Source organism: Herpailurus yagouaroundi, unplaced genomic scaffold (assembly GCF_014898765.1).
Source record: "Herpailurus yagouaroundi ecotype Mexico unplaced genomic scaffold, PumYag 28, whole genome shotgun sequence".
In the NCBI taxonomy this organism is placed as follows: Eukaryota; Metazoa; Chordata; class Mammalia; order Carnivora; family Felidae; genus Herpailurus; species Herpailurus yagouaroundi.
In genome coordinates, this window is record NW_024412376.1 from 15541435 (window position 1) to 15556286 (window position 14852).

At 38.8% G+C, this 14852-nt stretch overlaps 1 protein-coding gene across 2 annotated transcripts in view; it reads right to left on the minus strand.

Moving 5' to 3' along the window:
- Positions 1-2618: 2618 nt before the first annotated feature.
- Positions 2619-14852, minus strand: part of ADAM29 (ADAM metallopeptidase domain 29) — an 82295-nt gene continuing 70061 nt past the window's right edge. For both annotated transcript variants that reach the window (XM_040470094.1, XM_040470086.1), the window contains one exon: positions 2619-5479. In XM_040470094.1, coding sequence (XP_040326028.1) covers positions 2648-5353 — 2706 coding nt within the window. In that variant the 5' untranslated portion in view covers positions 5354-5479 and the 3' untranslated portion in view covers positions 2619-2647. The remainder of the gene's footprint in view (positions 5480-14852) is intronic.

Sequence of the window (14852 nt, forward strand, 5' to 3'; positions counted from 1 at the left end):
ATGTTTCCATGCTTTTAGGAAATTCTCTGACATATCTTTTTTATTATTTCTATTCAATTATCTTTCTCCTCCTCAACTGGGGCTCTATTTTACTAATTTTAGGTTTATTGATCTGTTTCACATATCACTAATCTGTATCCTAATCTTTATTTTTCAATATGTGTGTAATTGATATTTTTTCACTGACTGCTCTTCTAGTTAACTAATGCAGTTAATTGAAGAAAGCAGTCTATAATGCAAAATGTTCGCTAATTCCCTGCATTTAGTTACTTTATTTTTTTAGTTCTAGAATATCTTTTTGATAACTTTGAATAGGGTTCTAATTTTCTGGTGAAATTTATCTATCTTCTTTCACATAGTTTATTTTTCTTCTATTTTTTCTAAAATAGTAATCATGGTGGGGTTTTGTTCATTATTGTCTTTTCCACTCTCTGAATCATCTTTTAGATGGCTTCTAGCATCTCTTTTACTGTCATTGTTGGTGTTTTCTCTTTACCATTGGCCATAATTTTTCCCTCTTGATATGTGTGATAATTGTTTTTTATAGTCTGTTCCATGTTATGTATAAAGAACCCTAGAGGTCCAGGGTAAACTTTGATATTACCTTTGACTTGAGAAGTTTTCATCTGTTTTACATTTGAAAGATAGGCTGACTGATAATTCCAATACAATTAGCAACTGAGTTGGTCAGCAAATAGTGTAGTTTTAGTAAGACACATATATCTTGCTGTACTTTCTTTTGAGAGCCCATATGCCTCTATTTTTTCAGCTCTAAAAGCAATTGGTGATTATGTTCTGATATTCAAATCTTCAAAACTCAATTCTCTAACCTATTTCCAAACTCCTTCAAAATCAGGCTAACATTGTAAAGGGAAGGTAGGACATGTCCTAAGGAAATCCTCCTTTTCCACCAAATCTTTGATTCTTGAGTACAACAGATTATAGAGATTTCTTCCTTTAAAGGCTTCAACCTGTCTCCCCAGCCTCCCAGAGAGGACCTAAATCCAGCAAATGTGTTAGAGAGAAAACTGATTTTGAATTTGATGCTCATTTAGTGTCTCATCTATCAATCTGGTCTCCTATATACACTAAGAAGCTTCAGGCTTCTCATTCTCCAACAGATGCTTTCTAACTGGGATGGCCAAGTTGATCCTTAATTTGTATTTAGAATCATCACATTACAGGGAACAGTCACTTTTGTTCCCAGGGAAAAAGTACTGATATTTCTCATTGTTTTCCTTTCCTTGTAGTTTTTAAGTCTTTTAATCTTCATTTCCTTCATAGTTCTCTGATACTTTAAAAATATAATTAAAAAATGTGTTTGGTATTGTACAATTGTTTTTATTGTTGTTTTCAGTGGGGGAAAAACTTATCTACCAAGACCTACCTAGAAATGAAAGCATTTTATCTCATTTTATAACCAAAGAAACACCAAAGGTTGAGAGACAATTCTTATTATCATCCTGTCCTTTCTTCTTTTGGTTGGAAAATTGAGGTACATTTAAGTAATTTAAAGATGGGAAAGGTCAGTGGTAAAGAAAAGCTCAAACAAAAACTGGCACCTCCTGACTTTCACTTTCCTCATTACACAAAGATTGTACTATAAGAGTCAGGATTGAGTCAGAAAAAGTAAAACCACATCAGCAATTTTAGGGGCACCTGGGTGGCTCAGTCAGTTGGGCATCTGACTTCGGCTCAGGTCATGATCTCATGGTGTGTGGGTTTGAGCCCCACATCAGGCTCTGTGCTGACAGCTCAGAGCCTGGAGTCTGGTTTGGATTCTGTCTCTCTCTCTCTCTCTTTCTAATCCTCCCAAGCTCGCACTCTGTCTCTCACACTTTCTCAAAAATAGATAACATTACAAAAAGAAAAAGTAAAAACACATCAGTAATTTTAGAGGGATAGAATTAAGTACAAGAATTGGGTAAATAGATATTGAAGAACAAGAAAAGGGAGTCATGTGCTACTAACTTGTTAGTAGGCATGAAATACTAACTGTTAAAAGGTGATTTCTTTCCAGGAGGTAAGGAGCAAAGGGAAGAGCTTGAGGGTTACTGAAATCTAGAAGACTGTAGGTCTGACTGCGTGGATCTGAGACCCAGAACTCTGACAGTAGGTAGTGCTAAGCTGGTGCAGAAGATTTGGGATACTGGTAGGAAGGTCAACGATCTGCAACTCGGGACTCTCAGGATAACACACTGATGCTGGATGACAGTGAAGTTGGTCTGCAGTGTATTTAGAAAATATACATAAATAAGTAAAGAAATAAGTATTTTCAATAAATATTTTAGTGAAAAAATATGTAAACGAAGTATAACTGACAGTGTAAAACATGTTATTGAGGTGATATTGACACACAGGAAGCAAACAGATCTCCCAGGTTTCCAAACTCTCTCTCATTCCCCTTATTGCAGATCCCTATAGGAAGAGGGCCTGGTACAGCAGAATATGGTCCCTGTGATGAAGTGTACAAAATGGGAAGGGGATTTGAAGCTGAGTAACTTGAAAACTGGTACACAACCCATGTGCCATGCTTTTTCCCAGAAAATATAAAGAAAGAAATTTTAGGCAAAATGGATCTTCTAATTGTTTAAAATAATGAAGAACAAGGAGAAACATTCCAGGAAGAACCTTGTTTAATGCATACTTATTTGGGTACATTTTTTACTAGTGATGGCCTTTGTTTCCCACCTTTACCCTGTTGAAGCGATAGGCTAGCTTGACTCTGAAGTTTTTGTGGTGGTTTTGAGGGTTGAGCTTTTTGTTGTTTTGCAGATTGAGTCGAAACCTTACTCACTTGTCTTGAAGGGGGCCTACTCTCTTGTCTTAAAGTAGCCTTACTCTCTTGTCTTGAAGGAGCCCTACTCTCTTGTCTAGAAGGAGCCCTACTCTCTTGTCTTGAAGGAGCCCTACTCTCTTGTCTTGAAGGAGCCCTACTCTCTTGTCTTGAAGGAGCCCTACTCTCTTGTCTTGAAGGGGGCCTACTCTCTTGTCTTGAAGGAGGCTTACTCTCTTGTCTTGAAGGAGCCTTACTCTCTTGTCTTGAAGGAGCCTTACTCTCTTGTCTTGAAGGAGACTTACTCTCTGGTTTTGGAGGAACATTTTGTGCTGGTTTTTCAGGTTGAGTAGGAACATTTAGCATCTGTTTTGAAGGAACCTTTTGCACTTGTTCTAAAGGAAACGTTTGTGTTTGTTTTGCACTTTCAGCTTCCTTTTCCTTTGATTTTTTCTTCATGCAAAGACAAATAAGACAACATAATAAGAGAAGCAACCAAAGAAGTGAGAATGCTAACAAGTAACCCCTCTTTATTTTTTCTCTCTTCGGGGGTGGTCCACTATCAACACTACCTCCATTGCCCCGTTTTAGGCAGTTGGGTGGATCCCACAAATAGTTGCAATGGCAGTGATGTTTATTGTTGCAAATTCCCCTCAAGTTACAGAACTTAGGTGAACAACTACTATCCAAGCGAGATATATGGACACACTGCCTGTCAATGCAGAGATGTTCTGGGCCACACTCTGTGCCATCTTTCACTTCACCAATATCAGGTATGGGCATCCCAGAGTGGTAGTCAATACCCCAGCAGACGCCGTCATTGGAGTGAAATTGATGCACAGTATAATGTTCGTGCAGAGTGGGAATTTCTGTCACATTCTTACACTGAACTCTGCCACACAGGCTGTCTGAGATATTACATTTTATATATGCAGCATTTTTGAGACCACAGTTACCAAAACGATCACCAAGAGTGTTTATTTTTTTGTAGCAACTCTGACTTGCACTCGTTGCCTCTTGGCCAAAAAGCTGCTTACACTGTTCATTGCGGTCATTACAGTTCTTCTCATAGCAATAGGCACTTTCATTACAAGGAATTCCATCCTCCACATAGACATCATCTGGGCACATGTGGGATATGCCATCGCACCACTCTGGAAGATCACATTCATTGACCTGCTTTCTACATATTTTTCCTGATGGTAATAACTGGCAGTCCTTGCAACAAAGCCCAAAAGCACATGTAGACCCAAAGCTCAAAGTGCAGTTTGACAGACAGCAGGCATCTTTTGCACAACTCTGTAAAGGTCCACAGTCACACTCCTCTTCATCTTCAACAATACCATTCCCACAACGTGTCTGTGAAAATATGTCCTTTGTGTGTATAGTGTAGAACAAACATTTTACCTGGTGTATAGAATATCTCCAAAAATAAGAATAACTACAATTGCTAAATTTAGTTATTGGTGGGTTTGAAAAATGCATTATGCATTTAGGCACTGCACATGTACAAAAGTCAGTATCGTGAATCATACCCAAATTATGACCAATATGATGAGCCATTGCAATTGCAACAGTGCCCAAGGTTTTTTCTACATTAGTAACAATTGCACAATTAATGTGTGATTGACACAGTCCTTGAACGTAGCCTAAGCCACTCATTCCTCGTACTGTCTTATTTATAAAAAGATGTATAGTATCATGTGGTAGGCGGATATCAAGGTTTTCCTTTTTCCAAAGGCAAAAATATCTCAGAGATCTCCTTATATCATTTACTTCAATGTAGTTTTTTTCAGTCCAGAACTCCAAACCAAACAATAGCAATTTAAGACCCAAGACGTCATAAATGGAATCCACTATATTTACAATAGTATATAGGTCTTCATTAAACTTTGAAATGTTCTTTTTTATATGAAGATATAAACTATGGTCCACCACCACTGCTATTTCAATAACAAACATATGGAGCCACCAACCCATATAAGAACTTTGTTTCTGAGTAGAATTATTAATCTCTTGAGACTCCCATTGGGGTACAATTTTCTCTCGCATAAAGTCAGAGTTCATGATTGGGAATTGGGCTTCCTCACTCTCCATTTTATATACCAGATGTTCAAAGTTAGTAGAAAAAGTCATGGGCTCAATTTCATAAGCAATGTCATTTATCTGTAACAATCCTCGAAAACCACCAAAACAGTAACTGAGGGCGACCAGGGATTCTGGGTCTCCCTCCACATAACCATGATAGTAGCAGTCATTCTGAACAAAAGGTTGGTCCTCAAGGAGAGCACCCTGGTCTGTATAGGTGAACACTGGGAGGTGTCTGGATAGCAAATGCTTCTTGACCTTTATATGGACAATGTGTCTCTTGCCCCCAAAATGCAGGCTGTAAGAGAGCCAGCCTGAAGGCTTCATGCCTCTGCCAGTGCCAGGTATCCTCAAAGGAATCACCACTTCTGGAGGACTATTATACTGGGGGTGCTCAGCCTGGGTGTGTCCACAAAAGAACAGACACACCCCAAACCAGTGTAGCAGAAATATGATCCTCATGTATAGCAGACCTTTAATCACAGTCATTATGAAGCCACCATTATGGAAATATTGGTCCAGATGCTCTGGCTTCTTATCCTGAGCTGGTCAATATGAAGGGCTAATCATTTGGGATCTGTGTTCTGGCAGAGTTGAACCATTACAGTATCACCCCTATAAGTAAAACAAAAAGCAACATGTGGATGGAAGTGGTTATGCCTGGTGAAGAAAAAGAAAAAGGCATGCAATAAAAGTAATTAGTGTTTGCTCAAGGAATAACCCAGGAAACTTCCTAGAATTTGCTCTTAAGAATTAATCCAGCAAAAAGGGACTCAGGGTATATAGAAGAATGAAAACTGGCTACATATTTATAGTTATTAAACCTAGATGATGGGAAAATAAGGATTTATTGTACTATTCTATAAATATGCATATGCATGAACATTTCCAAAATTAATAGTTAAAACAGAAGGGTCTTAGGGTTAGGTGACCATATATTGCTGAGATTGTCTCAATTTACATGTTAAATTGGCATAAATAGTAATACCTCTTTCTGTTTTTCAAACTCAACTGATTAGTTAAAAGACATTTTTTTTTGTAAAAAGCACTTATAATATTTTTAAATATTATGATATTTTAATATTAATTTAATATAAATATAAATATAATTTAATATTAATTTAATATTAATTTTAATATTTTTCATGGTGCTTACCACATACCTCCCTGAAGCAAAAAGGTTTATTTCTTTTTTCTTCCTTACATTATTCTTACTAGGCTTATCAGACTAGAAATACTCAAGAGCATTATTTGTGCCTTTCACAAATGTTGGTATCTCCTATAATGCCTATCTTAATTCTTTACGTAATAAAAAATGGTTGACTTGACTTTTATTGTTCTTTGGAAAGTTACTCAATAGTGTTTATTACATTTTTAATATAGAACATCATTCAAAAAAATTGGCCAATTTAATTTCTGCAACAAGGTCATATAAACTCAGTTTCTCTGCTTGTTCCCTCTAAATGTAACTAAATACCCTGAAAACATTCAATGAGAGGGAGAAGGCGGGCCAACATGGCAGGGAAATAGAGGTATCTGTACTTCCCGCATCTCTCAAACAAAGAAGTACTCAAGCCAAAGGACTTTGAACCCCAGAAGTCTGGGAGGAAAAGAGACTGAGTCTTAAAAGGAGATACCGGGACATCCTTGATGGGATATAGGTGGGTGATTGTGAACTGGAGGAGATAAAACGGGCTGCATAGGCATCAAGGGCAAGGATCCCCTTTTGTGGAAAGACAAAGGGAAGAGAAAGAGCGGCTCGGGAAGCATAGGACTGTATCTGGACAAGAGATAAACCTTGGACTGGGACTGAGAGAGATCCCATAGTCAACTGTGGGGCTTTCTTTGGACTGGGGCCAGCTGCCCCATTCGCGCACCTGGGGAGGGGAGCCAGGTTCTGTGGTAGGTTAGGGTGCAGGCTGCAGTAGGAGAAAGTGGTCCCCTCCCTGGAGTGCTGTGGGATAGAACAAAGCCTGCTGTGTCTGCCACCCCCAGGCTTGGCAGCTATGTCAGCGGTGCAGTCCACAGCTGGAAGTGCTCCCTGAAGTGCTGCAGCATAGAAAAAGCCAGCTGGGACCACATCTCAAGCTGCACAGAGAGGCACCTCCGCAGTGCGAGAGTGCACAGAGTGGGACTTTGAATCCTAGCAAAGCACAGGGTCAGGGAAGTCAGTGAAACCAGAATGACTGCCCCCTCTGCACCTGCAACACAGTAAGGACAATTTGAATGGAGTCCACCAGATCGTGGAGAATGGACTGGGTATCGCCATTCCCCCCCTCCACCCCCACCACCACCAAGGAAGGACCTATAGTGGAGGTGGGACCAGCCTACACCAAACCACTCCCCTCCATGCCGGGTAACTGTGCATCTGCTGGAGCAGATGGATGCTGTGCAACCAGATGGCTCCATCATCCAGACCAGTGATGCTGCCTAGTCTGGATTAATTCCAGGACAATTTTTGTTATTTAGATGTATTCTCCCTTCTTTTTTTTTTTTAATTTTTTTTTAACATTTATTTATTTTTGAGACAGAGAGAGACAGAGCATGAACGGGGGAGGGTCAGAGAGAGAGGGAGACACAGAATCGGAAGCAGGCTCCAGCTCTGAGCCATCAGCCCAGAGCCCGACGCGGGGCTTGAACTCACAGACCGCGAGATCATGACCTGAGCCGAAGTCGGACGCTCAACCGACTGAGCCACCCAGGCGCCCCGAGATGTATTCTCCCTTCTTATCTCTTCCCTCCTCTAGCTGGTTACTCTGGTTGTTGGTTTGTTTAAGCAGACATATTTAATCCATTCTCTTCATACATGTTCTACATCTCCTTCTCTGCTTTCCTTTCTCTCTGTCTGGAATAATCAAGCCGTATAGTTTCTCTGTCTGGGTACCTTTATCTTCGTCCCTGCCCCCTCCTTCTTTATTTTCCTTTCTCTCCCTGGTTTAAGCCATTTAGTCTCTCAGCCTGTCAATGTTTATTTTCTCTTTGTCCCTGCCCCTGTCATTTCTCTCTTTCTATGTGTTCTTCCATCAGCACCGCCTCTACTCTGTTCTTTACTTGTACTTGTTTCTGGTTTTTTGCTTTTGGATTGTTTTTGTTTGTGTGTGTGCTGTGTGTGTGTGTGTGTGTGTGTGTGTGTGTGTATCTGTTTACTTGTTTGTTTTATTTGTGTGTTTGCATGTCTTTGTTTCGTGTTCATCTGTTTGTTTTCCTTTCCACAGTTACTTCAAGGAAAAGAATCAAAGCACACCTCGTGGTGGGTCCAAAACATCATTACGAGTAAAGAAATAAAATAACCAAAGACACAACAACAGAAAGAAAGTAACACTCTCCAAAAAACACCTCCTAAAGGGCTGTATAGTAGATGACCACCCTTTAATATAGCATTGCTCACAGATGCAGAGCACATAACAAGCTTTTAAAACTCATAATGGACAGAAAACTAGCCAAAATTATGAAATGGGAGAATTCCCCTCAAAAGAAATTCCAGAAAGAAGTGACAGCTAAAGAAATGATCAAAGCAGGTATAAGCAATATAACGGAACAAGAATTTAGAATAATAGTCATAAGATTAATCATTGGGTTTGAAAAAGGCACAGAAGACAGCAGAGAATCTATTACTGCAGAGATCAAGGAACTAAAAAATAGTCATGATGAATTAAAAAATGCTATAAATGAAATGCAAAATAAAAGGGAGGCAGCCACAGTGTGGATTGAAGAGGCAGAGGGGCAAATAGGTGAATTAGAAGATAAAGTTATGGAAAAAGAGGAAGCTGAGAAAAAGAGAGATAAAAAAAAAAATCCAGGATCATGAGGAGAGAATTAGAAAACTAAGTGATGCAATCAAATGGAACAATATCCGTATCATAGGAATTCCAGAAGAAGAGAGAGAGAAAGGGGCTGAAGGTGTCCTTGAACAAATCATAGCTGAGAACTTCCCTGATCTGGGGAAGGAAAAAGGCATTGAAATCCAAGAGGCACAAAGAAATCCCTTCAGATGTAACTTGAATCGATCTTTTGCATGACATATCATAGTGAAACTGGCAAAATACAAGGATAAAGAGAAAATTCTGAAAGCAGCTAGGGAGAAACATTCTCTAACATATAAAGGGAGACCGATAAGATTCGTGACCAATCTCTCTACTGCAACTTGGCAGGCCAGAAGGGAATGTCAGAGGATCTTCAATATGATGAACAGAAAAAATATGCAGCCGAGTTTCCTTTATCCAGCAAGTCTGTCATTCAGAATAGAAGGAGAGATAAAGGTCTTCCCACATAAACAAAAACTGAAGGAATTCGTCACCACTAAACCAGCCCTGCAGAGATCCTAAGGGGGATCCTGTGAGACAAACTACCAGAAACATCGCTACAAGCATGAAATCTACAGACATCACAATGACTCTAAACCCATATCGTTCTATAATAACACTGAATGTAAATGGACTAAATGCGCCAATCAAAAGACATAGGGTATCAGAATGGATAAAAAACAAGACCAATCTATTTGCTGTCTACAAGAGACCCATTTTAGACCTGAGGACACCTTCAGATTGAAAGTGAGGGGATGGGGGCACTTGGGTGGCTCAGTCGGTTAAGCGTCCGACTTCAGCCAGGTCACGATCTCGCGGTCCGTGAGTTCGAGCCCCGCATCAGGCTCTGGGCTGATGGCTCAGAGCCTGGAGCCTGTTTCCGATTCTGTGTCTCCCTCTCTCTCTGCTCCTCCCCCGTTCATGCTCTGTCTCTCTCTGTCTCAAAAATAAATAAAAACGTTGAAAAAATTTAAAAAAAAAAGAAAAAGAAAGTGAGGGGATGGAGAACTATTTATCATGCCACTGGAAGTCAAAAGAAAGCTGGAGTAGCCATACTTTATCAGACAAACTAGACTTTAAATTAAAGGCTGTAACAAGAGATGAAGAAGGGTATTATATAATAATTACAGGGTCTATCCACGAGGAAGAGCTAACAATTATAAAGGTCTATGTACCAAATATGGGAACCCCCAAATATATAAAACAATTGCTCACAAACATAAGCAACCTTATTGATAAGAATATGGTAATTGCAGGGGACTTTAACACTCCACTTACAGCAATGGATAGATCATCTAGACACATGGTCAATAAAGAAACAAGGGCCCTGAATGATACATTGGATCAGATGGACTTGACATATATTTAGAACTCTGCATCTGAAAGCAACAGAATATACTTTCTTCTCGAGTGCACATGGAACATTCTCCAAGAGAGATCACATACTGGGTCACAAAACAGCCCTTCATAAGTATAAAACAATTGAGATCATACCATGCATACTTTCAGACCACAATGCTATGAAGCTTGAAATCAACCACAGGAAAAAGTCTGGAAAACCTCCAAAAGCATGGAGGTTAAAGAACACCCTACTAAAGAATGAATGGGTCAACCAGGCAATTAGAGAAGAAATTAAAAAATATATGGAAACAAATGAAAATGAAAATACAACAATCCAAACACTTTGGGATGAAGCGAAGGCAGTCCTGAGAGGAAAATACATTGCAATCCAGGCCTATCTCAAGAAATGAGAAAAATCCCAAATACAAAATCTAACAGCACACCTGAAGGAAATAGAAGCAGAACAGCAAAGACAGCCTAAACCCAGCAGAAGAAGAGAAATAATAAAGATCAGAGCAGAAATAAAAAATATACAATCTAAAAAAAACTGTAGAGCAGATCAATGAAACCAAGAGTTGGTTTTTTGAAAAAATAAACAAAATTGATAAGCCTCCAGCCAGGCTTCTCAAAAAGAAAAGGGAGATGACCCAAATAGATAAAATCATGAATGAAAATGGAATTATTACAACCAATCCTTCAGAGTTACAAGCAATTATCAGGGAATACTATGAAAAACTATATGCCAACAAACTGGACAACCTGGAAGAAATGGACAAATTCCTAAGCACCCACACGCTTCTAAAACTCAATCAGGAGGAAATAGAAAGCTTGAACAGACCCATAACCAGCGAGGAAATTGAATCAAATCAATAAAAAAAAATCTCCCAACAAATAAGAGTCCAGGACCAGATGGCTTCCCAGGGGAGTTCTACCAGATGTTTAAAGCAGAGATAATACCTATCCTTCTCCAGCTATTCCAAAAAATAGAAAGGGAAGGAAAACTTCCAGACTCCTTCTATGAAGCCAGTATTACTTTGATTCCTAAACCAGACAGAGACCCCGTAAAAAAGGAGAAGTACAGGCCAATATCCCTGATGAATATGGATGCAAAAATTCTCAATAAGATACTAACAAATCGAATTCAACAGCATATAAAAAGAATTATTCACCGATATCAAGTAGGATTCATTCCTGGGCTGCAGGGCTGGTTCAACATTCGCAAATCAATCAACGTGATACATCACATTAATAAAAGGAAAGATAAGAACCATATGATTATGTCAATCTATGCAGAAAAAGCATTTGACAAAATTCAGCACCCTTTCTTAATAAAAACCCTCAAGAAGTCAGGATAGAAGGAACATACTTAAACATCATAAAAGCCATTCATGAAAAGCCCACAGCTAACATCATCCTCAATGGGGAAAAACTGAGAGCTTTTTCCCTGATATCAAGAACATGACAGGGATGTCCACTGTGACCGCTGTTGTTTAACATAGTGTTGGAAGTTCTAGCATCACCAATCAGACAACAAAAGGAAATCAAAGGCATCAAAATTGGCAAAGATGAAGTCAAGCTTTCACTTTTTGCAGATGACATGATACTATACATGGAAAATCCGATAGACTCCACCAAAAGTCTGCTAGAACTGATACATGAATTCAGCAAAGTTGCAGGATACAAAATCAATGTACAGAAATCAGTTGCATTCTTATACACTAACAATGAAGCAACAGAAAGACAAATAAAGAAACTGATCCCATTCACAATTGCACCAAGAAGCATAAAATACCTAGGAATAAACCTAACCAAAGATGTAAAAGATCTGTATGCTGAAAACTATAGAAAGCTTATGAAGGAAATTGAAGATTTAAAGAAATGGAAAAACATTCCATGCTCATGGATTGGAAGAATAAATATTGTTAAAATGTCAATACTACCCAAAGCTATCTACACCTTCAATGCAATCCCAATCAAAATTGCACCAGCATTCTTCTCAAAACTAGAACAAGCAATCCTAAAATTTGTATGGAACCACAAAATGCCCTGAATAGCCAAAGTAATTTTGAAGAAGACCAAAGCGGGAGGCATCACAATCCCAGACTTTAGCCTCTACTACAAAGCTGTCATCATCAAGACAGCATGGTATTGGCACAAAAACAGACACATAGACCAATGGAATAGAATAGAAACCCCAGAACTAGACCCAAAAATGTGTGGCCAACTCATCTTTGACAAAGCAGGAAAGAACATCCAATGGAAAAAAGACAGACTCTTTAACAAATGGTGCTGGGAGAACTGGACAGCAACATGCAGAAGGTTGAAACTAGACCACTTTCTCACACCATTCACAAAAATAAACTCAAAATGGATAAGGACCTGAATGTGAGACAGGAAACCATCAAAACCCTAGAGGAGAAAGTAGGAAAAGACCTCTCTGACCTCAGCCATAGCAATCTCTTACTTGACACATCCCCAAAGGCAAGGGAATTAAAAGCAAAAATGAACTACTGGGACCTTATGAAGATAAAAAGCTTCTGCACAGCAAAGGAAACAATCAACAAAACTGAAAGGCAACCAACGGAATGAGAAAAGATATTTGCAAATGACATATCAGATAAAGGGCTAGTATCCAAAATCTATAAAGAGCTCCCCAAACTCCACACCCGAAAAGCAAATAACCCAGTGAAGAAATGGGCAGAAAACATGAATAGACACTTCTCTAAAGAAGACATCCGGATGGCCAACAGGCACATGAAAAGATGTTCAGCGTCGCTCCTTATCTGGGAAATACAAATCAAAACCACACTCAGGTATCACCTCACGCCAGTCAGAGTGGCCAAAATGAACAAATCAGGAGACTATAGATGCTGGAGAGGATGTGAAGAAACGGGAACCCTCTTGCACTGTTGGTGGGGATGCAAACTGGTGCAGCCACTCTGGAAAACAGTGTGGAGGTTCCTCAGAAAATTAAAAATAGACCTACCCTATGACCCAGCAATAGCACTGCTAGGAATTTACCCAAGGGATACAGGAGTACTGATGCATCGGGGCATTTGTACCCCAATGTTTATAGCAGCACTCTCAACAATAGCCAAATTATGGAAAGAGCGTAAATGTCCATCAACTGATGAATGGATAAAGAAATTGTGGTTTCTATACACAATGGAGTACTACGTGGCAATGAGAAAGAATGAAATATAGCCCTTTGTAGCAACATGGATGGAACTGGAGAGTGTGATGCTAAGTGAAATAAACCATACAGAGAAAGGCAAGTACCATATGTTTTCACTCTTATGTGGATCCTGAGAAACTTAACAGAAACCCATGGGGGAGGGGAAGGAAAAAAAAAGAGGTTAGAGTAGGAGAGAGCCAAAGCATAAGAGACTCTTCAAAACTGAGAACAAACTGAGGGTTGATGGGGGGTGGGAGGGAGGGGAGGGTGGGTGATGGGTATTGAGGAGGGCACTTTTGGGATGAGCATTGGGTGTTGTTTGGAAACCAATCTGACAATAAATTTCATATATTGAAGAAAAAAAAAAGAAAGCAAAGGAGAAGAAGCAACAAAACAGACAATGGATTAGTAATGAGAGAGTGCATTTTAATGAAAACCAGGGAAAAAAAGTCTTCCATGTCAGGAAGATGAGGAGTGGACTGCCCCTTTGAGATGATGGATTAGAAATTATGCAGTACCTTGATAAGAAGAGTTTTACCTTTTTGATAGGCACCCTAGGGCATGAAAGAAAGAAGAGAGCACATGTGTAAAGATATCCCTTAGAGCAATTGTACTGTCAAGGTTATGAAAGACTATAGGAAGAGGAGTGTTTGTAGTAAAGGCTGTGATTTTAGATGTTGGAGACACAGCATAGTGTGTACAGAAAGATTGAGCCAGTAGAGAAAGGACAAATTATAATGTTGGACCAGGGAGCCAGTAAAGTGGAGAAGGGGATGAGGGGGTCAGAGTCATATACTCAAAGAAAAAATCTTTGAAAAAAACTGGAGAGGATATTGGAGAAAACCTAACAGAATGATGTTTTAAAATGAAATATCAAACCAAATGAAATAAAATGGTTTTTGCTAGGGTGAAGAAATCCTCAGACCTTTTATTTATAGATTTATCTGTGGTACTATGAGAGATTTTCTTCTCTGTTGGATTATATTTCTTAGTAAATTCTGAAGCAAGGTTGTCACCTAACAGAGAACAATGAAGAGAATGTGGGAAGTTCAAAGAGGCTAAAAACATTATTTAGATACCACATTGGTGACTTATTTATCTCTTTCACCATAGCCTCTCTTGTATAGCAAGGTTTACATAATCTTATTTAAGCAAATAAGTATAAACTTACTTAGATCTATAACCTTATCTCTCAAAGTAATTTATATTACATGAAGTAAAAGATCATGATTTTTATTTCTCCCAATTAAGGTATTCTTTTCCCAGAACCATTATGCCACACAAAATATCTTACAAATAACAACTGTCTAGAAATACATATGAATGCACTGAGTTGGGCTGAGTCACACCTAACATTTACCTGTCTGTTTATTCTGTCAATTACTTAATTAGTTGTTATGAATTAAGAAGCTTAAGTTACTAAGCACAGTCTTATTATACTTGAGTAACTAATTTTATGCCGTGGACAAGAAATGATTGCATCAGAAAGTCTGATAATTGCCTATCTTCCCAGAAAATTATGGTATAAAGCCTAGAGGGTTATCTCAAAGCTAAGTGTAGAGCATGGAGAGGTTGCCTTGACTCTGTGATTCTTTAAGTCTGACCTGCATATATCTATATCTATATCTATATCTATATCTATATCTATATCTATATCTATATCTATATC